General features: G+C 37.2%; 4 protein-coding genes across 5 annotated transcripts in view; 2 read left to right on the top strand and 2 right to left on the bottom strand.

The window, feature by feature from the left end:
* The window catches only part of LOC110854388 (sestrin-1), a 99,129-nt gene extending 89,815 nt beyond the window's left edge, over positions 1–9,314 (top strand). For both annotated transcript variants that reach the window (XM_022102820.2, XM_022102819.2), the window contains 7 exons: positions 572–633; positions 700–1,164; positions 1,422–1,626; positions 3,501–3,691; positions 5,370–5,514; positions 5,880–5,924; positions 6,009–9,314. In XM_022102820.2, the coding sequence (XP_021958512.1) occupies positions 572–633; positions 700–1,164; positions 1,422–1,626; positions 3,501–3,691; positions 5,370–5,514; positions 5,880–5,924; positions 6,009–6,050 (1,155 nt within the window). In that variant the 3' untranslated portion in view covers positions 6,051–9,314. The remainder of the gene's footprint in view (positions 1–571; positions 634–699; positions 1,165–1,421; positions 1,627–3,500; positions 3,692–5,369; positions 5,515–5,879; positions 5,925–6,008) is intronic.
* A 2,343-nt stretch (positions 9,315–11,657) lies between these two features.
* Positions 11,658–12,824, bottom strand: LOC110853711 (40S ribosomal protein S5). Its single transcript, XM_022102020.2, has 5 exons — positions 12,571–12,824; positions 12,287–12,496; positions 12,088–12,216; positions 11,896–11,994; positions 11,658–11,810 (listed from the first exon to the last, which is right to left on the bottom strand). Exons 1-5 carry the CDS (start codon positions 12,721–12,723, stop codon positions 11,742–11,744), a joined length of 660 nt encoding a protein of 219 aa, XP_021957712.1. The 5' UTR covers positions 12,724–12,824; the 3' UTR covers positions 11,658–11,741.
* Positions 12,825–18,517: 5,693 nt separating this feature from the next.
* On the top strand, positions 18,518–20,120 carry LOC118436623 (formin-like protein 18). Its single transcript, XM_035855075.1, has 3 exons — positions 18,518–18,588; positions 18,661–18,769; positions 19,179–20,120. The coding sequence occupies exons 1-3, from the start codon at positions 18,529–18,531 to the stop codon at positions 20,039–20,041; spliced, it is 1,032 nt and encodes a 343-aa protein (XP_035710968.1). The 5' UTR covers positions 18,518–18,528; the 3' UTR covers positions 20,042–20,120.
* Positions 20,121–20,370: 250 nt separating this feature from the next.
* On the bottom strand, positions 20,371–21,980 carry LOC110854188. The gene is made up of 4 exons (XM_022102590.2): positions 21,546–21,980; positions 20,824–21,103; positions 20,646–20,757; positions 20,371–20,571 (listed from the first exon to the last, which is right to left on the bottom strand). The coding sequence occupies exons 1-4, from the start codon at positions 21,871–21,873 to the stop codon at positions 20,437–20,439; spliced, it is 855 nt and encodes a 284-aa protein (XP_021958282.2). The 5' UTR covers positions 21,874–21,980; the 3' UTR covers positions 20,371–20,436.
* Positions 21,981–22,626: the final 646 nt, after the last annotated feature.

Genomic DNA, 22,626 nt, shown 5'->3' on the forward strand with positions numbered 1-22,626 from the left:
AGAAGAGTTGCATGCATGAGTGAGAAAAACACTCTTTGGCTACTTATGATTTTCTGTGAAGATAAATATGTACATGTACAAAATGATGTACGAAATATATATGTAGGGAAGAGATATCTCCAGTGATATTTCCAGTGGCCGCGGAAGGACAGAGGGATAATGTCCCCAGGGTTGTTCGATGTCGGCATCATCATAAACCGCTCCCTCCCCCCATCCTACAATGTTAACGTCCCCACAGCTTCCGCGGCCACTGCTGATCACAAGAAAGGAAATGTACTGAGGTTAATTAGGTACGCAAAACTGGTACGACTAGATAAAATAAAACTCCTCGTGATGTATAGGAATTTATGATTTCTTGTTGTTATGAATGACGCAAAAGCTGGCTGGACACGGTCGGTCGGACGAACATGGTCCACGTCCATGTCCAGAAGAAGAATGTTAATTCCCCATATTTAGTTTTTTTCTCGACCCCACTGAACAAGTGCGGAGGAGTAGTTTTACTTTATGACGTTGTTTTTGTACTCCGATGGAAGAATTTTTGCTAATATTGGACCCATTTTTATTAACTTAGGTGGTGCAGGCGGTCGTGATCCTGGCGCATTTTCATGCCCTCTCCTCCTTCATTCATGGCTGGTAAGGAATTGATTGGAAAATTTGAATGTTTCTGGACATATTTAAATATATTTCTGAATTTTTTAGCGGAATCACGCCCGAGATCGATTTCGACAAGGGTCACTCTTACATGGACCCTGGCAACTTTAACTCGATCCGGTCCGTGTCGGAAGCCCTGAATCGGTCATCGCATGAAATGAGTGAACCAGAAGTCAAATCAGATATCTCAACACCTTCCGTATCTTTCGCTATGGACCAGCCGACCTCGTACTTCGGGTCAAGAATCCTTCCCAACCCGGCAGAGACAAGTCGGGGAAAACAAACAAAATCGATCCTGAAGAAGACTGAAGTGGGCTCCTCCACGCAAACTGCCAATAATAACTCCAGTACTAATATTACCTCGTCTGCAAGTAACCTACTCAAAGATGCGACCCATCATAACGCTCTGGTCGCCAATTCCCCACCGAAAAAGGGGTTGGGATGCAGCGTCTCTGAAGTCGAGATCATTATGGCCACCATGAAAAATTTGTCGGAAACGAGTCCCATCGAAGAGTGAGTTGCATATTATTATTCATGACCAGTGGCCGCGGAAAGGTGGGTGGGGACAGAGGGGCAGTGTCCACAGGGTTGTTCGATGTTCGTATCATCTGCCCATCTTATATAAACCCCTGCCTCCCCTATCTTACAATATTAATATCCCCAGATGTCCCCACAGCTTCCGCGGCCACTGCTCTTATCCCACGACAATGTTTATCGTAATGACTAGACAATAATAATAATGATAATAATTTTGTGTCTCTCCTTCACAGTCCTGAAGAGCGTAAAAAACGCTTCGAAAACGTGGCGTCGTCTGATGACAGTCAAGAAAAGGAAAACTTGCTGACCAACTGTTTAAAAGGAACGTCGTCCAGCATTCCACCAGAAATTTCACCATTCGTCTGCGATCCTGACTTTATCTATGAAGACTTTGCAAAGCGGGGACAAGTTTCGGAAATGCATACGTTCCGAATTCAGGTAAATTTGAAGTTTAATAACGTTCTCTCTCAAAGTTTCCAATTTGCAATAAGTTCAAAGAACGAAAATCTTAATATAATTCCCACTTCCAAGTACTACACTCGACTCGCACAAAAGATCTCTTTGTGGATGGAATAACATGCCCGGTTTGCAGCCTTATTTATAGCATGAAAATAATTTTCAAAAGTCTACGCAGATGGTTTATGACTCTGTGATCCTTGTTAACTTTTATTTTATAAGGGTTACGTACGTTGTGATGATGCGCTTCTTACTTGTAAATATGTACGTAATCTCCTCCAAGCATGGGGTAAGTTACAAGTGCATAATAATATGTATCATAGTTAGACCTTGGAGAGCTCTTTAGTTCAGCCATGTACATATTTACCGGCAGTGGCCGCGGAAGCCTATGAGGGGGACATTAACTTTGTAGGATGGGGGGAGGGACGGGTTTATACAAGGTGGGGAGATGATGCCGACATCGAACAACCGTGGGGACATTATCCCTCTGTCCGCGGCCACTGTTCTCCACATATTTACGTGGATAAGTATGTGTGCGACTTTGACGCTGTGAATTTCGGTGCCAGTTCAAGTGATGTATGAGAATCGGATATGCTTTATCGTTATTTAATGTTTTTATTTTGCATTTTGCCAACTGCCACTGAATCTGGCTTGGCTGTACGTAAATAAATGTACCAAAGTCAGACATACATACATACTTGCAGTACATTAAAGCATCTTTTTTTCTCCCTCGTTATCATCATCCTCGTCTTCTTGCTTTATATCTTGTAAGTAAAAAAACACTCACAACAGTAAACAGACAGCGGATGGATAGTAGTGAAGCTCAATAAGTGTCGTCAAAATAATAATATTATGCTCGTCTCATAGCCCAATAATAACAATAATTAACATTATAAGTAAATACGTGTATAGTTATATTTATATTCCATTAAAGCAGCAGCATCGTGTGTATCCTTATAAATTCAGCCTCTTGATAAGTACATATGCATTCCCACCCATTAGCCAAAAAATAAATACGTGATGGTAGTGACGATGAACAATGAAACGACGTTTCATGAAATGAAATGCGAGATCTTCTTATGTGAGGTCGTCCCGAGGTCTGGACTGATTTATGCAATACAACGATTTATATTTGGCAATTCTTACAAAGAGTGTGGTACAATTTTAATGAGCACATATGTTATTTCAGCGTTAGGCAGATATTATAAGGACGCATGTACATACATAGATAGATGAAGAACGGGGCATGCACTATATGTAGTTCTAGCTATTATCTACTTACTTATTAGTATGGATGATAAGTAAGCAGCTTTCGCAATTCATGTACCGATATTGATTTAGCATTAAGTTGGATATAATAATAACCGATTAGCCGAGCAGAGAGAGGAGACGAGCTAATAAGTAAGTAGTGGATTTTGTATGCTAGCTAAGTATACATGCAGTGGCCGCGGAAGTCATGGGGACATTGACATTGTAGGATGGGGGGAGGGAGTGGTTTATATAAGATGGGGAGATGATGCGGACATCGAACAACCGTGGGGACATTGTCCCTCTGTCCACACCCACCCTTCCGCGGCCACTGGTAGCTAGAAACTAGAGAGATAAGTAAGCATGCCCCTCCTATAACATTGACATCGACAATCTGAAGTGTTTTTGAAATGTGAAATGAATATTAAAACGGTGTTCGCTCGTTCAGAGAGAGAGAGATCAAGGAAGCAAATCTCGTTGCGAATCTCGCCGTGTAATTTGCATCCCTGGAGAATTTTGAAGTGTTCTGTTCTCTCGGATATGAAAAGTGTTCGTGATGAAAATCATAATCATGCTTTACTTACAACATTATTATTGATTCCTTGCAGGATTACTCGTGGGAGGAGCACGGATTCTCATTAGTGAACCGACTCTATAACGAGGTGGGGGTGTACTTGGACGAAAAATTCAAGGTCACTCAAGGGATGACCTATTACACGATGGGCGGCCGGGCACACGTCGACACGACCAAGTTCCGAACCGCGGTCTGGAACTATATCCAGTGCTTGTATGGCATCAGGTGGGTTATGAAACCTCGGTTATGAAATTGTTTTCATGTCCAACGCTACTTTTACATGTTTATGTAGCTATTTGAGGATGAGATTATTTCTTAAATATTTAGTTAACTTGTCAATAATTACGTAAGTTCAATGTGCCCTAAGTTTTAATGGTAAACGTTAGAATAGCATCTGACAAAAAAAACTTGCATGAAAACATGACGAGGAACGGTTGGAGTTCAGTTCATCTATGCATCCGATCCTCTGTGATGTGCATACCAGTGGCCGCGGAAGCCGTGGGGACATGTGGGGACATTAACATTGTAGGATAGGGGAGGGAGGGGTTTATAGAACATGGACAGATAATGGGGACATTGTCCCTCTGTCCCTCAAGCTTCCGCGGCCACTGCATCTACATACAAAAAAGTATCTGGGTCTTTTTTTCTTCTAAAAGATGACTGTTTTATGCCCAGCTTTTACACTTGTTTGTTATTTTGACTGTGGGAAACCAAGCTGGTTTTTGCACATGTTTTTATATTTGAATCAAAATGAGACTGTTTTCATCTTTTCGACATCTGCACCTACAGTATTCTAGATTTGTATTTTCGATGCATGGTTTGTCTCACTTGCATGCACTTTGCACCACACCACATTTCGTACGTAAGTACATATGTAGGTAGAACCGACACGTGTGAAGTATTTCAAAGGATAAAATAGCATCACAACCAGCAGCGTCAGATTGACGGGTTGTTTAAAAGCAAATAACTCGATCTAAATACTTTGAGGATTACCACCAGCGCGTCACCACCAACTAACCAAAGCACGCCAGGAAATATGCATGCAGAATATCGACAGCAACCTGCCTTTTTCCAGGGGTGGGTAAAATACTTGGGAAAATACAGTATTTTGACTTCAGTTCTTCCCAGGGTGTTACACCCACAAAACGACGAAAATCTACGTTGAGAAAGCAACAGCCATATGAAAATGCGAGTTCTGTAAAGAAATTAACTCTTGATCGCTGTAAAATTATATTGCTTTCACTATTTTCTAAAAATAAAGTATTCTAACAGCGATAAAAAGTAAATTTCTTAAAAAATCATGTATTTTCGTGCGACCGCTGCCTTCTCCACGTAGATTTTTGTCTTTTTGTGGGTGTAACACCCCTGGGAAGAACGGAGCCCAAAAAACTACATTTTGTCCAAATATTTTGCCCACCCCTGCTTTTCCCTCCCCTCCCGATCATTCATAAGTATCGTGTTCTTTCCTCTTCTGGCACAATTCGCAAAAAAAAGAAACACATTTTTTCATAAATTGTGCCAAGTTCTCTAAGAAAAATTAAAAATTCATTCCAACCCGGCCATTAAGAAGACCAAGGAAATTATAAACAAACAAAATAACACATTAGTTTTACTACTGATGGCATATATAAAATGCATGTTTTTTTTCCTCCGGGGTTAAAGATCAAATCACTCGCGAAGCTGGTGTATCAGTAGAAGGTTGTTCACATCACATCTTGCACGTCAAGGATCGAAGAACATGTTGTGTTTTTCATCCATTACATATTTCATGTCATGGCTTTGTGTTAGTTATGTAAATTGTTGACGAACTGGGCCGAATTAAGTTTGAGATTACAATTTTTCTCATCTGCTGCCTGCAGAATAATGGAATTGCTAAATTAGATTTTTCTCATATCACTCACAGGCATGACGACTACGACTACGGAGAAGTCAACCAACTGCTCGAGCGACCACTCAAAGCCTACATCAAAACGGTGTGCTGTTATCCAGAGCGGATTACCAAAGCTGATTATGATAATGTGATGCGAGAGTTCAAACATTCTGAGAAGGTAGGAGAGAGAAGACAAAATAATCTATTTTTTAATGCGACTTTCACCACCAGTGGCCGCGGAAGGGTGAGGGGACAAAATGTCCCCAAAGTTATTCGATGTTCCCATCCCCATCCTAAAATGTTAATGTCCCCACGGCTTCCGCGGCCACTGCTTTCCCCAGAGAAAATTCTCCTACTTGTTGAATACATAACTACTTTACTTTGATTTTTAATTTTGATTTATTATACCAAATATTTATGCAGCTCGAGATAACCTTCCTTTGATAATAAATTGATAGATTTTTATTGAATTCTATAAATACCCACATCACTCACTCACTCAATCACTGTAAAATATTTAAATTGAATTTGTCTCTGTTACAGGTGCATGTCAATCTTATGATAATGGAAGCCAAGATCCAAGCAGAGGTATTTTTCATTTCATTTCATTACTTAACCAAATATTTGAAATATGTAAGAAAAAATCATAATTTCCTATTTTTTCAATTTCAGCTGCTCTACGCTCTCCGAACAATTATGAGATTCCTCATTTAAAGAAAAAAAATCCGTCTTTCCTGTCATTACAATATCATGGAACCATTTTTAGCAGTATGCAAATCGGCCCTACACACACACTGAAAGTATCATCGTGAAGCTTTATTATTTCGTTTAGTAAATAATTCAATGTTCCAACTTTAATATTTAAAATTAATTAATTAATTATCTAAATGTGTACCTAATTTACATAGGTAAATAGCTTGATGATTGTACTCTATGTATATGAGGAGGTATTTGTGTCACTTATTATTGGATATCGTGTCGAAAATGTGGATTTATCCTCTATAAATTCAACTAAATATTACAATTACTGATTAAAATATCTTGAAAAGTGTTTACATATAACGAACCGATAATGATACATTGTAAATTCCTCAAAAACACGACACCGAATATACATTGAAATTTATCATTTTATCCGATTAATAGGATAATTTTACTTAATTTTTGAAGTTTGATTCAAAAATATATAGCTATTTACTCCTCCCACACATTATTTACTACTCAACTATTACATCTTTTGTTTTTTTTGCTATATCAAAAGTAAAGAATGGCATTTTCTCAAATAATTTCTCTTTAGATAAATAATTTTCGTTTAAAAGTTTGATCTCAACTCATTTCATAAAATATTAATAGTTGAGTAATAAATAATTAATTGTACGTACGCAGATTATGTAAGAACAATACCATCACGTTTTGTCGTGATTGGTAAAAACAGCACACATCCAAATAGTTCATGAAATGCTTTTTGATAAGCTTTCCGCAGTGTAAATGTCCCACCTACCCCGACCCCTAGAAGATATTTCCTAATTAATTAATTAATTAACACTTCTCCTCTTTTACATATTAACTTCATAGTTTTTGTTACCTCGATCCAGTTGTATTTTAATTTTTGTGTCAGTTCAGTTCCGCCGCTATTATTTTCTCCCTAATAGAAATACCTATTTACCTAGCCTTAAACATACGTTTTGTCGATCTTGATTTATCGTTAAGTAAAAAGAAAACGCGACTGATAAAATATTGGTAATTAGCCAAAATGATGTACATATTTACTCGTATCTAACTAAATATATAGTCTGTATACCTTGAATAATGCATTTCTTTTTAAAAAGAAGCCAGTCCTACCCTCCAGTCCGTATACATACATAGAATTAAATATAAGAAAAAAAAGTCGTCTTACCTTTTTCTGAATCAAATTGGTCAGATTTGGAAAAGATTTCAAACTTCAATAGTCCAACACCTAACATACAAAGCAACACTGTGTACACACACAAATCCGTGGAACAGTTTATTAAATATATAGTTAGTTGTAAATATATGTATAATTAATTAATTAGGGTAAATATAATCTCATCTCTTAAATACGCACTAAAAAAAGGTATATGATCATGCATTTAGGGTACGAAAACGCATCGAGAATGCCAATTTTAAGTAGAAAAGGTCGGACGAACTGCAAGGATGAGAGGACGAGATAATTAATTAAATACGTAATTATGTAATGTCTCATTAAATATTATAATCCGATAAGTTATGGAGCGGTGGTAAAAGTCGGAATTTTTGGAAATGGTTAATTAGATAATTACCCAATTACTTGATGGATTTTTGGATTACAAACTGAATTATTATCTGTGAATGCATCATTATTTGATTGAAGGAGAAAGCTCCACGCAAAAAAAAGCTCTCTTTAAAAAAGTTTGATTTAGTAAATAATTAAATAAATATTTTATTATGTACACAAACAAAATTCAAAAGAGCTTTTTTTTTCTTTTCCGCATTAAAATTCTTCCTCTTTTATGACCTAGAGAAGAAAAAAAGAACGAGTCATATTAATCTCAGCTCATCTTCAGCGTAAATAAAAATTTGTTACGTTATCAAGAAATAAATATGTAAATGAATGCTTATCAGTTTGGAGAACGACACTTTCTTTGGGAAGAGTTAGGAAAATCGAAACGATAGAATGAAAGGTTTGCTGAATGTTCAATTCTGAATTACAAAATATGATTAATTAAAATTAACTACAAATTAAATTAGGGCGCGACGAGTCAGGCGGTGATATAAATAATGTACTATTTAGATTGATACGTAAAATAATCATTAATTAATTAGCCAACAGATAATTTAGCGTGTAATTAATTAAATTACATAAATACGATGAGTTTTATAATGTGTTTGACCATAAAAAATATATAATGATGAACAAAGAAACGAAAGTGATACATATGTAAAAACGGTTTACATTATTATTATATTATTATTATGATTACGTTTGGTTTGCAATTTTGGTATCGGACAGAATTTGAGGTCCAAAAAAAATCAAATTTAGTAATTAACGACTTGATTTTTTGTCAAAACAATTCATTTCGTTTTTTTTCATTCGACTTGAAAAAAATGCTGGCTGACAGATACAAGTCCATGATGATAAATACGTTATCAATTTAACGTATTTGAAATATTTTATAGTGATAAGTTACATGGATAAATTGTACGTACCTTGATATATAAATTAGAATTAATCACTTTTGACTGTTAATTAATATAAAAAAGCGTCATTTAAGAAGTTCACAAATGTTTGGGGAAAAAAGCTAATCTTCATTTTTCCACTTTGACGAACCGACCAATCGACGCTGCGTTCGGAAAATCTGCAAAACGTGTGCATTTTATTATTAGAAAATTAAATTTATATGGACCTGGATTGGATTTTGGAATGTTTTAACGAATCGCTGGTGTGGCGTCGGTCTTGCGGAAGTACAACTAGAAAAAAGAGGATGATTATTTAAAATAAGTTTGGCTTGTTGTATTTCAATTTGTGAATTTGTGTACCTTCTCATGAATCATGATTAAATATGATTAAATTAAATATATTGAATTAATTTGTTTGAAAGTTTGTGATAAATATAAAAAAAATCATACAAATATTTGGAAATTCTGAATTCACGGGAAACATGGTTAAACGCCATGATACAAATTATATGATATCTCTTCGAATTTGAGCCATGATAAGTTACACACGTGCACCAATCTTCACATATAAATATATTACTACTATTATACATGCATGAAGACGCAATTATTAAGTCGTTATGAAATTGATAAATGTTGAACTGAGAGATGATGAAAATTACTGTATTATGTATTTCAATTTGAAATTTTCAAATTCCATAAATGTTCAGTATGCAGAGAGAGGAAAGAAGGAAATTTGTCATTATCATGAAATGGACGATTGTTAATAAAGGATTGAAATAAATTATGGAAAAGAAAAAATGAAGATTTTATCAGTCTTATTTTAAATCCAAGTTCAGAACAAACATTTTTCATAGATTAACCTCAATTAAACTATTTCATAATCATTGATCATATAAGCTTCCGTCTCACATTATACGTATATTCACATTTTGTCCCCTCAGGGGACTCCCCTGAATGCCTGAGACAAAAAAACGCCGGACGACACGTGAAGCTAAATCACTTTCTAAGGCTTTATCGTAATTAATTTGACTATAATTGATTTGATTATCCAAGTGAATATTATCATACAGGTAAGAAAAAAATGGTATATTTTTTATTGTTACCGTAATATGGAGAAAGTTTAGCAATTTTTCATACGTGAATAACATTGTTTTCGAAAATCTGTTGAAATTGACACGTTTGACGTGTTATTATGCGGTTGGTTAATAATTAAAATATTGCATGTTTTTTTGCAGAAGCCGAGACGAATCGCGTGTTTTGTGACTGATCTACAAAATTCTTCAATTTTACGAAATTTGGTTCGTGATCAAGGCTTCTGTATGCAGTCTTTCTGAGCTGCAGTTTGACTGCCCGAAGTGCACCCGAGTCATAGCTCGGGTGCAACTCGGGTGCGCCACCACCGCACGAAACCCGTTCCTATTGGTGCTCGTCGGATCACGTGACGAAAACTGCAGCTCAGAAAGACTGCACACAGAAGCCTTGTTCGTGATGTCAACCTCACAAGAAAAAGTCAACGACATAAGACAACTTAAGGCACTATTGGATAAGATCACGTCCTACCGGGATGAAGGACACAATAGGGAGCGTCCATAAATCACGTGATCGATTAGAGGGGGGGAGGGGGTCTGAAATTTGTCACCAATTATCACGAGGGGGGGGGGTAGATGGTCAGATGTCACGTGACATGAGTAAAGTTTTGTATATGCCAATAAATGTCATGAGAGTTATATATAAATTCTCTTGGCATACCGCACACACGTTATATAGATTTGATTTTCATTTTGCATATTTAGAAACTTGCTTCGACTTAAAATTCTTATATCTGACTGGCGTATTAAATAGTTATTTACACATGTGTGTAGCTCTAATTTGATTAATGATTAAAAAACACTGGAATAATATTTTTATTCCGGACAACATGATTAAATTTGACCATCATCTGTCACGTGACTGGTAGGGGGGGGGGGTAGCGAAATTATCACCAACGGTCACCAAGGGGGGGAGGGGGTCAAAATTGTCGAAAAATCGATGACGTGATTTATGGACGCCCCCATAGTGGTAATATTTAATTGTATTTGTTACTTAATTTAGTTTGCTAAATTGCTAATTGACTACGCTTGTAGGAACAAAAACAAATACCGTCAGGTTTTTTTTTTATTTCTCGTAAGATGAGAATCATGGAATGTTATTATGCCTCCAAACTAAATAGTTATGCTTTTTTCCTACCTTCTAGATAACGAAATCGATGAAATGTATATAAGAGGTAACCGTTTAATCTCTTTCAAATTAAACTTTCTAATGTTCGGGATTGATATGTTTCACTCATATACAATTATTTTTTAATAATAAATAGTTCGAGACAATTTAAGCCAGATTAAGCCGACAGTCGATCAGGCCTATGACCGATGTTTAACGCTTATAGGCGATGATACAAATTATATGATATCCCATTGAACGATGATAAGTTATAACTATATTACTACGCGCATGAAATCGCATTAGTAAGTCGTTAAGAAATTGATAAATAAATGTTAAAATGAGATGATTAAAATTACTATATTATGTATTTCTTACAAAATTGCGAGTCTCTTGAAATGCGTAGAGAAATTTCGCCTGAAAAATTTGGGTTTAAATTATCATGAAATGAACGATTGAAATAAATTATGGAAAGGAAACAAAATGAAAATTGTGCCAATCTTACTTGAATCATCTTACATTACATACATCTAAAAAAAAATCCAACTTTCATGTCATATTATGGTCATCGTCACGATTTTGGACGTCACGTCAATAAAATGGAACCATTATTGATAACAGCAATATGCAAATTACTAACACTATCATCGCGAAGCTTTATCATTTTGTTTAGTAAATAATTCTCCAGAGTATTAAAAATTTAGTTAAGAATGTGACCTAATTGATGTAGTTTGCATTTTCTAACATGCGGAAGTCAAAAGTGTCAAAACAAACATTTTCATACATGATCGAATCAAACTAGTCTAGTTTCGCATTTTGTACCATTTTTAAAAATAATTGGTATCACGTATTTTTATGAATCCGTAAAGCATCTAATTGTTGCATGGAATAGACATGGAATAGTAATATGTATGGTATAATAAATTAAATTAAACATTACACAAGTTTTCAACGTAAGAAACTCTTCTGTGACTTTATTCCAGTTGTTGATAGACAAGTCATGAGAGAAAAATATAATAAATCTATTAATTAACGGTTGGATTTAGCAACACGTTCCAATTCATCCTTCTTCTTGATGGCGTATGAATTTGAGGATCCCTACAAAAATCAAATTAAATGGAATATTATCATTCATTCTGCGTGTGTGGCAAGTTAATATTTTAATATAGTTAATATTTTATACCTTTGCAGCGTTTATCAACTCATCAGCCAAACACTCTGCAATCGTCTTAATATTCCTGAACGCAGCTTCACGAGCTCCAGTACAGAGCAGCCAGATTGCCTAATTAAAACAAGTAAACAACGACTTAAATAGATTTCTACGACAAACAATATCCCTCATTTTTCTCGCCCGATAAGTCAGTCATTAAATTACCTGATTAACTCTCCTCAAAGGAGACACATCAACGGCCTGTCTTCGGACTGTTCCAGCACGTCCAATACGGGTAGAATCTTCACGTGGTCCTCCGTTAATGATGGCGTTAACCAGAACTTGCAGTGGGTTCTGGGACAAAAAGTAATTTATCAATATTACCCATAAATACGTAAGGTAAATCTGTTAAAAGCTAACTAACCTCTCCCGTCAGAAGGTGGATTATTTCGAAGGCATGTTTAACAATTCTAACGGTCATCAATTTTTTACCGCTATTTCGTCCGTGCATCATGAGCGAGTTGGTGAGTCGCTCAACGATTGGGCATTGCGCCTTGCGGAACCGTTTCGCCGCGTATCGCCCAGCCGAGTGGGGCAAGTACTTTGCATACTTTTCTTTCACGGCAATGTAATCCTGTCAATTAACAATATCATAATAATTAGTAATTACCCATACGTTATAAATAATAAGATAAGCTACCGACTTACCTGGAGGGACATGTCCGACACTTGGACATCGTCACACGACCATTTATTGAAAAGTTTAATTTCCGGAAGCTCCGCTGGTGCTGGAGCGTAGGAGATTGATTGGTGGGGCTCTGCCACCATTCCGGTCCCTTCATCCTCCCAGTTGTCGGCCATGTCGAAGGTCAATATTTTTCGAAATCTGGTAAAATTTCCAAAATAAGATGCGGCGAAGAGTGCGTGAGGCAGGAGAGCTACGGCATGGGACTAAATTCAAGCCAGAGCGGTGGTGGTGGTGGAGGTGGTGATGATGCAAAATATCAATGACGTCGTCGCACAGTGCCCCAAAATAATAAGGACAGTCTCATTCTTTGTCTCACAATGCGTTTGTCTCATTTTGCCTCATTTGTATTTTTGTCTCATTACCTCATCTTGTCTCATATTGCCTCATTTTGTCACATTTTGCCTCGTTTTACCTCATTTTTAATGTGAATTTTTAATGTGAGAATTGTGAAATGACATTTTTTGATTTAAAAGTTATGTAACCAAAAGTGAATTCATTATTACATTGAAAATAAACTGTCCAATAAAATATTTAAAGTTGTCTAAACACTTTCCCTCATTTTGAGAATTATTTTGACTCCAAAGCCACACACATTTTCTGACATTTTCCCAATTTAATTCATGATTTTAAAAAATATATATCGCAGACGGCAGAAACTGCAAACGAATGAAATAATTTTTTCATTGGTCGAAAGGTCGATACAAAAGTTATGCTTTAACTTATTACTTAACTTATGAGCCAACAATGTAACCAAAAGTGGATTCATTATTACACTAAAAATAAACTGTCCAATATAATAGTTGCTTTAACATTTTGGCTCAGTTTGTCTCATTTTGTCTCATTTTGAGACTTATCTTGACGCATGAAATGAAATTCTTTTGATTTGTCGAAATACAAAAGTTAGACTTACAACTTATTGCAATAAGCATTACACTAAAAATAAACTATCCAATGTCTAAAGTTGTTTTATTTTAACGTAATGAAAGTTTCCATGAATGATAACACAAAAGATAATATTGAATTTATTCAAAATACAACCTTTTTAATAAAAATATATATTTTAGATAAAATGCATTTAGAAAATGAATGATAAATTATTAAAGTCGTAATCATAATAATAAGAGTAAAACTTGAATCAGTCAAGTCCAACTCGGCGATTTATTTTCTGTTTTGTCATCACGATTTTATGTAAACTAAACTTGAATGAATTTCAAAGATGTCCCGAAAACCAAGCCTTGATAGGGATAGGAGGTCCTCCCTCGGAAGTAATGATGGGAGAAGGAGAAGCAGTGGGAGTGGACATGGGGGACGACGCCATTCAAGAAAATCATCCAGTGGCCAGGCCAAAGATCTCTCACCAATTGTAGAACAGACCGTGGAGGAGCAGCCGATAAGTAAAGTGATAAGTCCGGAACCATCCGCTATTCCGAATCGGGGGTCAGGTTCGGGGTCAACGGGAGAAAGTCGGGTGTCAGGGCCGGTAGAAAATCGGGCACCAGGAGAAAATCGGATGTCAGGGTCCACAGGAGAAAATCGTACTTCCGGTTCCACGGGAGAAAATCGGATGCCAGGCTCATCAGAAAACCGACCTTCAGGCTCCACGGGAGAAAGTAGGATGTCAGGCTCCTCAGAAAATCATACTTCCGGTTCCACGGGCGAAAATCGGATGTCAGGCTCCTCAGAAAATCGTGCTTCCGCCTCAACGGGAGAAAATCGGATGTCAAGCTCTTCAGAAAATCGTACTTCCGGTTCCACGGGCGAAAATCGGGTCTCAGATCTAACCGAAAATCGTGCTTCGGGCTCCGCTGGAGAGAACCGAATGTCAGGGTCTCTCCCACCACGGTCCCCCCGCGTTTCTCAAGAAGGACCTCCCCCCGTTCACAGGTCAAGTGGTGGCAGTGGGAATTCTGACGGAGCTACTGTCACCAACAAAGTCAATCCTATCGGGTCCGGGTCAAATGGCTCGATCATTTCAATCGGTGGATCTCCGAGACGTCAAGGTTCACGAAGTTCACAAAACCCGTCCAACTTGCGGACTTCTCTCACAACTCTGCACATTGAAGGACAGCGGATTTCGGGACAGGACAATGGCATTGCAGTCATGCGAGGAGGTCAGCATCAAATTTTACAACTTTTACGTAGTACAACTGCAATAATCTCATTATCAGAGGGCGGCTATGCATTAATTTTCAACTTTTTCATTTCGACGACCACCGACGGTCAAACTTTTACCCAAATCTTATAGATCACAATAATTCCAAAATATTTTAACATATTTCTAAATTTTCAGACATAAATATTTATAAATATTTACCCTGTTATTTCAAAAATACGCAAACCTTTTAGATATTTTTTCAAAAATAGATATACTTTATAAATATTTCTTCTATGTGAGACGAAATTTGTTTCCTCAAAGAAATTCGACCACAAAAAATCCAGAGCATTTACAAATTTTACTAAAATTCTTATTCATAGTTTTTTCTGTACACATTTCTGAAATATTTTGGCGTTTTTTGCTAAAAATTAAATATATGTTTCCCCAATTTTTCGTAAATACATATCCGCCCTCTGATCATTCCTACTGATTTTTTTGCCCATTCCAAGGAGGAGGCTCGTGCGGGTTTCAAGCCACCACGACGGTCACAGCGGGGGACCAATTAGTCTCGGCCGGACCACCCATTTCCCTCGGGAGGAGGACACGCGTCGTGGAAACTATAATTCTCGACCACACTCCCACCCTCGACCTCGAGAAGGAGGTGGATCGACTCGTTTCCGTTGCAAGGGCGCAATGCGAACGAGAAAAGGACAAAGTCAGGAAAAAGTACGAGGCAGAAATTGACAAATTGAAGCTCGAGTTTGACGAAGAATTCCGCTCTTTGAAGGAATCGTGCAGTAAAGAGTGTGAAGTAATTTTTGCCACAAGCAGTGGCCGCGGAAGCCGTGGGGACATCTGGGGACATTAACATTGTAGGATGGGGGAAGGGAGGGGTTTGTATAAGATGGGGAGATGATGCGGACATCGAATAACCGTGGGGACATTGTCCCTCTGTCCACACGCTTCTGCGGCCATTGTTTTTCACAATGTTGTTTTATTAATTTGCATAATATCTTGTTGTTTACTCCAAGAGTAAGCGAGCCCAGTGTGAAATGACTATGAAGGCCATGCAGCAAGAATTTGCTAGTTTTGAGGTAGATACATGTGTTTCAATGTAAATTAATATAAAATATGCTAATCCGTATGTTCATTTGTAGGGAGAGAAAGCAAACTATGCTGGAATGCAGGATAAATTGGATGCTTTGCTAGTAATTTTATTAAATAATTTGTATACACGAATAAATCAATGGCACAACTGGCAAAACCCTCACCTTAAGCTTTGTGGAATTAAGAATTTTTACAAAATTCGTTTCTGGAATTTTTTCCAAACATTTTTTTCCAAAATTGCCTTGTAGAATTAAGAATTTTTCCCTTTAAGAATTTTCCAAAATTCATAACCGGTATCAAATCATGATGTAAACTGCCTGCATCTCTGGAGGGTACCTACAACATATGTTAACATATTACGAACTTTGTAAAAACTCTTCACTGGCATCAAATCATAACGATTTTTTCGAGTCACTAAAATTTGTGTTGTATTTAAAAAGGAATTCAGTCATAAATATTTTTAACAAATCTTTTACATTTCATAGACCGAGAAAGCCTCACTTCAACAACAACTTCAAACTTTTACTGCCAAATTGGAAACCTGCGAGGTATTTATTACATACAAATTGTCATATTTTATCCAAAAACTTATAACCGATGTAATGTTCAAGAATTTGTATTGTATTCTAGGCGGAGAAAGCTCGCTATGAAAAAGAATCGCAAAATTGCGAGGTTTGCGTACAAAATATTTTTTTTTAAATAAATAATATCATTAAGTTTCATTTTCTTAATGATTTCTTAATTTTTTCATAGAAAGAGAGAAAGAAAGCTCATCAAGAGTTACACGATTTGAAAGACACCATGCACAGCTGCGAGGTATTGGTTTTTACTACTGATTTTAATAATTTTTTATTTTTTTTTTAAATCCAGATTTAAAAAATAAATATTCAGTTAATTATTATTAAAATATTATTCAGAAAGAGAAAGCCAGCTTTGAAGCTGAGATTAAAGCCTTGAAGGAACAAATATTACAACTGGATGTATGTACATACAGTGGAATTATTTGTGGGTGTCACCTCATTTGCATATTTTGATGCATTAAGTAGCGAATATTTAACGTGGAAAGCCCGGGCATAGTGAGATTTATGCAAATGAGGTTACACCCACAAATAATTCCACAAATAAGTTTATTTTTACAAAATATAACAAATTCAAAAAATAAAACATTTCCTCGTGGCTCGTAAATAGGAGAACAAAATGAAATTAGAAGAGAAATTGAACCAACAAACCACCGAATTAGAGGTTAACATAATAAATTTCAGAAAAAACTAGTGACTAGTGAAAAATGTATCACATTTTAAACATTATTAAAATTTAAGAATAAAAATGCAACCCTGGAGAAAGAAATGGATGCTCTGAGACAGACTACGGGACGGTGTGAAGTAAATACGAAATTAAAATATGTCGTACAAAAATTAAATTTCTATAAAATTTTGAATATTTAGTTTTTCATTTTATTATTTAGGATGAAAAATCCCGTCTAGAAACCGAATTGACGGAAAGAATGACACAATCTGAAAATGGTAAGTTTTATTTCACGTCTCATCTTGCCTCACCGTGTCATTTACATATACATTTATAATACTAAATACATACATATCCAAAAGATACCCAAAAGAAGCTGGCTGAGCTAAATTCTCTATTGCAACAGGCACAAGATGAAAATGTAACGCTTTTCATGATTAAATACTTTAACAGTGCAATTATACTTAAATTCTCAAATGCAACTCTCAACTTTTAAGAAATCTTATGAGAAACAGATCAAGGAATTAAAAGAGGTCGATGAGGTAATAATTTTATTCAAAATTTTGAAGCACAGAATAAGTTCACGATTTTCACTAGCTACATATTTATGTGACTTCAAAAGACCTCTACATTTCAAATTTTTATTTTGTGGAATAATTCTGACCACAAAATAATTTACATGTCGTGAAAGTGGAGAAACTGACGATTTTTAAATTTTTCTCTATTATGAGAAAACTGTAATATGAACTGTCCTTTAACTTAATTGGTCAATTAATCGTGGTCACATATTTATGTACAATTTACGTATAAATCATTTCGTGGAAATCATATTAGCGACTAATTTTATTCTATTTGTCATTGTTATTCAGAGAGATCAGAAGCATTTACAGCAAGAATATGACGACCTCAAAGCGAAATATGTGTGTGGTCTCTACACTTCTTAAGTTTGACGACTAATCATAACTTCTTGATTTTCATAATTGCCTAAATTCCAGGATAAACGCATCAGCTTCTCCAAAAACTCTGATGAAATGAAATTTCTTAACGTAAGAAAATAAATATCTTAAAAATTAACAACTTTCATATACATATTCGTCAAATATATAGGACGAGAATGAAAAACTCAGGCAGCAAATGCAGCTGAAAGACAATGATATTTCAGAATTGAAAAGCAAACTGGCCACCAGTTTTGAAGATAACGACTCATTACGGACCGCAATGCAGGACAATTTAGCGAGATGCGAGGCATGGTTTTGTTAGCTCGTCGACACATACACAGTGGCGTCGGAAGCGTGGGGACAGAGGGACAATGTCCCCAGGGTTGTTCGATGTCCGCATCATCTCCCCATCTTATATAAACCCGTCCCTCCCCTATCCTACAATGTTAATGTCCCCACAGCTTCCGCGGCCACTGGTCACACATGCATATATTTATCTAACATTTCGAAAATAACAGGACAGGAATCAAGCCATGATGGACGAGATTGATTCACTCAGAGCTTCTGCGAGAAGGAAAAGCGTTGCGAATATGGTTATAAAATTTTCTCTCATTTTTGAAAAGTAAATTCCGAAATTCAATTTCGTTTATTTTTGTTTCTACCAGGCAAAAGGCCGTCGTTCCGTGAGTACTACTTCAACCGTTAAAAAAACCAGGATTGAAGGAGTCGATGCTGAAGGAAGCCGTTATCTCGATGAAGAACATCATCACACAAGTAAATATTACCAGAAATTAAACGGTCAATTTGGCGAAAACTCTTTTAGAGAAAAACTTTCGCCATGAAATAATCCCATTTGGCGAAAAAAAATTCACTCATTTTACAATACTTTTGAAGTACCTCTTGGCTAAAATAATGTCACATTTGGCGAAAATGTGAAAATGATATTTCACCAAGATCTCGTTATTTGAATTTTAGATTATTTGCATGAAATAATCTTTCGCCAAATGTAATTTAACAATTTTCGCAAAATGTGACATTAATTTTACAATCTTGTACTTTCATCACGTTTTTTTCTCCATATTGCCCAAAATTTATTTTCGCCAATTTCCCTTTCGCCAAACTGACCGTGATTAAATTTAACTAAAGCATACACGACTACACATTTTCCTATTTTTTTCCAAAGCCGAAACCACCGAAGAATCCACCGTCGACGACAACGATGATTACCCCCCTGAACGAACCTCAATTATCAGCAATCCCAGAAACTCCTCCATCTCCAGCAATCCCAAAAAAGCAATCGAACCTCCTCCACCAATTCCTCCCCGTTTCCCCTCCGAAAGCAGCGTCCCAACTCCATCTCGCTTCTCACTCGTAAAACCTCCCCGAAACCTCCCCTTCGTTCCCCCCGAAGAACCCCCAGAACGGATCTCATACGACAACAACGCCCTCGATCTCGCCACTCCCCGCTACTCCATCGTCAAAAGGACCGTCCCCCCTCCCCCTCCTTTGGAAGAAGTTCCCCTCGAAGAACCCCCACCTCCTCCGCCTCGCACCATCATCAAGAATCCCGCAAAAGATAAAAATTTCGAACCACCACCACTTTCATGCTCGCCATCGGAACAGTTACGCCGGGAGTGTCCCCCTCCACCCCCCGCTGAGAGCCATTTGGACTTGAAGTCCATCGTCAACAAGTTAGTCGCCCTGGAAAAAACGCTGGGACACTTTAACAACTATCATGAAGAGCAAATGGGCGAATTGCAGAGTAGCATTCGCGCCCAGGATGAACAGTATCGCGACGCTTTGGGGCTATTTTCCGAGGAAATTGGCACCATTAAGACGTTAGTGGTGGATAAGGTGAAACAGCAGCAGCAGCAGCAGCAGGCTCAAGTACCACCACCCCCACCACAACGCCCTCAGTCCAGTCAGCAGGGTGGACAACCGAGGAATGTCACTTATCAGAAGAAGACGTCCACCTCAACGTCCACCATTCGAAGGGTCGTCGACGACCCGGGGGATGATGACCAAGATGATTATCAAAATTCTTAAAATCGATTTATTATTCCGTAAAAAGTAATTAAAATGGCAAGTTTTACTATTTGATAATAAAGAGGAAATTGCAAAATCATGATATGCATTTATCTTGAACTTTTCCATTTTATGACGACAAAACTTTGTGTAACTCTTTAAGATCATAAAAATTTCAAAACATTTTTTCACACGCACAAAATTCGACCTTAAAATAATTTAATTAGTGTAATTAATTAATTAATTAAATTTAATTTAATTAATTTAATTAATTTAACAAAAAATGGTTCTTATATAGCATTTTCAATACAAAATTTGTATATGTATCACTTCACTTCCGTAATCTGTTGTTTTGTAGTTTTTATTTGTAACATCAATTAACAAAATAATTTTTATGTGACAAAACGAATAGTTTATTAGAAAAGCCCAGCTTGTAATTGTTGGACGACATCCAAGCTGCGAATTCTGGCCATGTTTCGATCAATTGATTGAAACGTTATGGCCAAATCTTCAGCGCCGGGAGGCGTTTTTACCGTCACTTTGTAGACGAGCTACATACATATTTCGAAAATTCAAAAAATTTGTGTTTAAGAACTAGTAAATTATTAAATTAAATATTACTGACTCGGATAAACTCCAAAAAGTCGATTGATCCTGAACCATCGTCAATCGTGGCAAAGTACTTTTTCCTCGTTTCGATGGATGTAATGTCCCCAAATTCTTCCAGCGTGGTGCAGCTTAAATTTTTAGTAAGTATGAAAATCAGTACGATAAAAGCAACTTGCTTAAATTTGTTAACTTACAACTCTTCAAAGTCCAGCAATCCGTCCCCCGTGATGTCAAAAACTTGAAGAGTTGACCTCAACCTGTCCACCATGACATCATTCCATTCGGGAAACTGCTTCAGGTCGACTTTGACCGTGTGGTAGTTGTCCTTCGCGGCCTTGGATTCTTTCCGGTATCGAATAATGGCTTCGAACAAGGCTTGCGTGGCTTTCTCGTAGTTCACGGCAATCTCCACTTGTTCCGAGGAGGGGGACATTTCAGCCTCGTCGTCATTGGTCGGTTCTGGTCTCACGTTCCCTATGAAGAAAATGACAATTAAGTATTAGAATTTAATAGCTTTTATCCCTACACATTATGAGAGGTGGGCAAAATACTTTGTCAAAATACAGTATTTTGAACTCCGTTCTTCTTAGGGATTGGATTTCCAGGGCTGTTACACCCACAAAAAGACGAAAATCTATGTGGAGAAGACAACAGTCGCACGAAAATACAGGGTTTGCCAAGAAATGACCTTTTTATCGCTTCGAAAATGCTTTAAAAAAATCGTGAAAATAAGGTATTTTGACTGCGATAAAAAGTTGATTTCTTCAGAAAACCTGTATTTTCGTGCGACTGCTAGCTGCTGTCTTTTCCACGCAGATTTTCGTGTTTTTGTGGGTGTAACAGCCCCGGAAATCCAAACTCTGAGAAAAATGGGGCTCAAAATTATATATTTTGCACACCCTTGCAAATTCCTTACCCGACGAGGGGTCGAAACGGTCATCCTCATCGAAGTAAATGGCCGCCGAGGAGAGCATGGGGAAGGTGGTGAGACGTTTCAGAAGACGCACAGCCCCGCCCAAAATGCTGTGAATGGTAATCTTCTGATACCATTTGAGGGGTCGCGTCGTCTCGCGGGACGCTCGCAGATTTTGGGTCATGTGATTTGAAGGGGTGGAAGCAGCCCTGCGCAGAGTGGGGTCGTGGTCCCAAGGTCCCTCGGTGACGGGGCTGTTTGCAAAGGACGCCCAAGTGCCGTCTTTGTTGGTCAGAATCTGACCCGTTGAACTAGACGTGGGAGACGCCATGATGATGATGGTCAAGTTTTTGCGAAAATGGTAAAGTTTTCGAGTGCAAAATAAAATAAAATTCGACAAGCACAAAACCCACAATTTTGACTTCCTTGACAATCAATTTCTGAAATTTTGGATTAATTGAGGGTGTGAATCAAGGTTGCTAGACAACTTTAGTAATAATAATTACAAGGTTGCGACAATTGCTTCGACGATGAAAAAACTTCAATTTTCGAAAACCCTGGTACCTTTGGCACCAGTGTGCGTCGCACAAACTGTCGCCCAGAAACAAACCGCACAAAAATTGTCAACACTTTGAGAAGTTCAGGGTTTCCCTGCGCGACACTAATTTTTACTTTGCATCATCGCAGCAATTTTTTAGGCAATTTCACCAGCAATCAAGAACAAGTATTGTGTTTGTTTCCTCTCATAGCAGTGAAAGCAGTTATCTCACATCAGTTGCAATGGTTCAGTGCGCAGTGGTTGGATGCAAGAATCGCCCGGAAGTACAACGGAACCTGAAGTTTCACCGCTTTCCTTTGAGGAATCTCCCTCTAGCTGTGAAGTGGAACTCAATTTGTGTCCCCAATAATCCAAGCAATTTGAGCGGAGCCAAAAATCGTAGAATCTGTAGCAGGCATTTTCGGGATGAGGATTATCGAACCATCTCTGGGATAAGAAGCCTTATCGCGACAGCGGTCCCATCGCTTCATTTTTCTGCCGGTTTGCAAACAAATATTAATATTTAGGCCAAACTTATATTTAAGT

Source organism: Folsomia candida, unplaced genomic scaffold, assembly GCF_002217175.1.
Source record: "Folsomia candida strain VU population unplaced genomic scaffold, ASM221717v1 Fcan01_Sc009, whole genome shotgun sequence".
Lineage (NCBI taxonomy): Eukaryota > Metazoa > Arthropoda > Collembola > Entomobryomorpha > Isotomidae > Folsomia > Folsomia candida.

Excerpts from the sequence above, each read along its gene's own strand:
- LOC110853711 (XM_022102020.2), bottom strand. The coding sequence starts at position 12,723 with ATGGCCGACAACTGGGAGGATGAAGGGACCGGAATGGTGGCAGAGCCC. Across the intron at positions 12,497-12,570 it reads TGTCGGACATGTCCCTCCAG|GATTACATTGCCGTGAAAGA; the intron begins GTAAGTCGGTAG and ends GTTAATTGACAG. Across the intron at positions 11,995-12,087 it reads CTTTGAGGAGAGTTAATCAG|GCAATCTGGCTGCTCTGTAC; the intron begins GTAATTTAATGA and ends TGTTTTAATTAG.
- LOC118436623 (XM_035855075.1), top strand. The coding sequence starts at position 18,529 with ATGATGGACGAGATTGATTCACTCAGAGCTTCTGCGAGAAGGAAAAGC. Across the intron at positions 18,589-18,660 it reads GGAAAAGCGTTGCGAATATG|GCAAAAGGCCGTCGTTCCGT; the intron begins GTTATAAAATTT and ends TGTTTCTACCAG. Across the intron at positions 18,770-19,178 it reads TGAAGAACATCATCACACAA|CCGAAACCACCGAAGAATCC; the intron begins GTAAATATTACC and ends TTTTTTCCAAAG.
- LOC110854188 (XM_022102590.2), bottom strand. The coding sequence starts at position 21,873 with ATGGCGTCTCCCACGTCTAGTTCAACGGGTCAGATTCTGACCAACAAA. Across the intron at positions 21,104-21,545 it reads CCGTTTCGACCCCTCGTCGG|GGAACGTGAGACCAGAACCG; the intron begins GTAAGGAATTTG and ends TTTTCTTCATAG. Across the intron at positions 20,572-20,645 it reads ACTTTTTGGAGTTTATCCGA|CTCGTCTACAAAGTGACGGT; the intron begins GTCAGTAATATT and ends ATATGTATGTAG.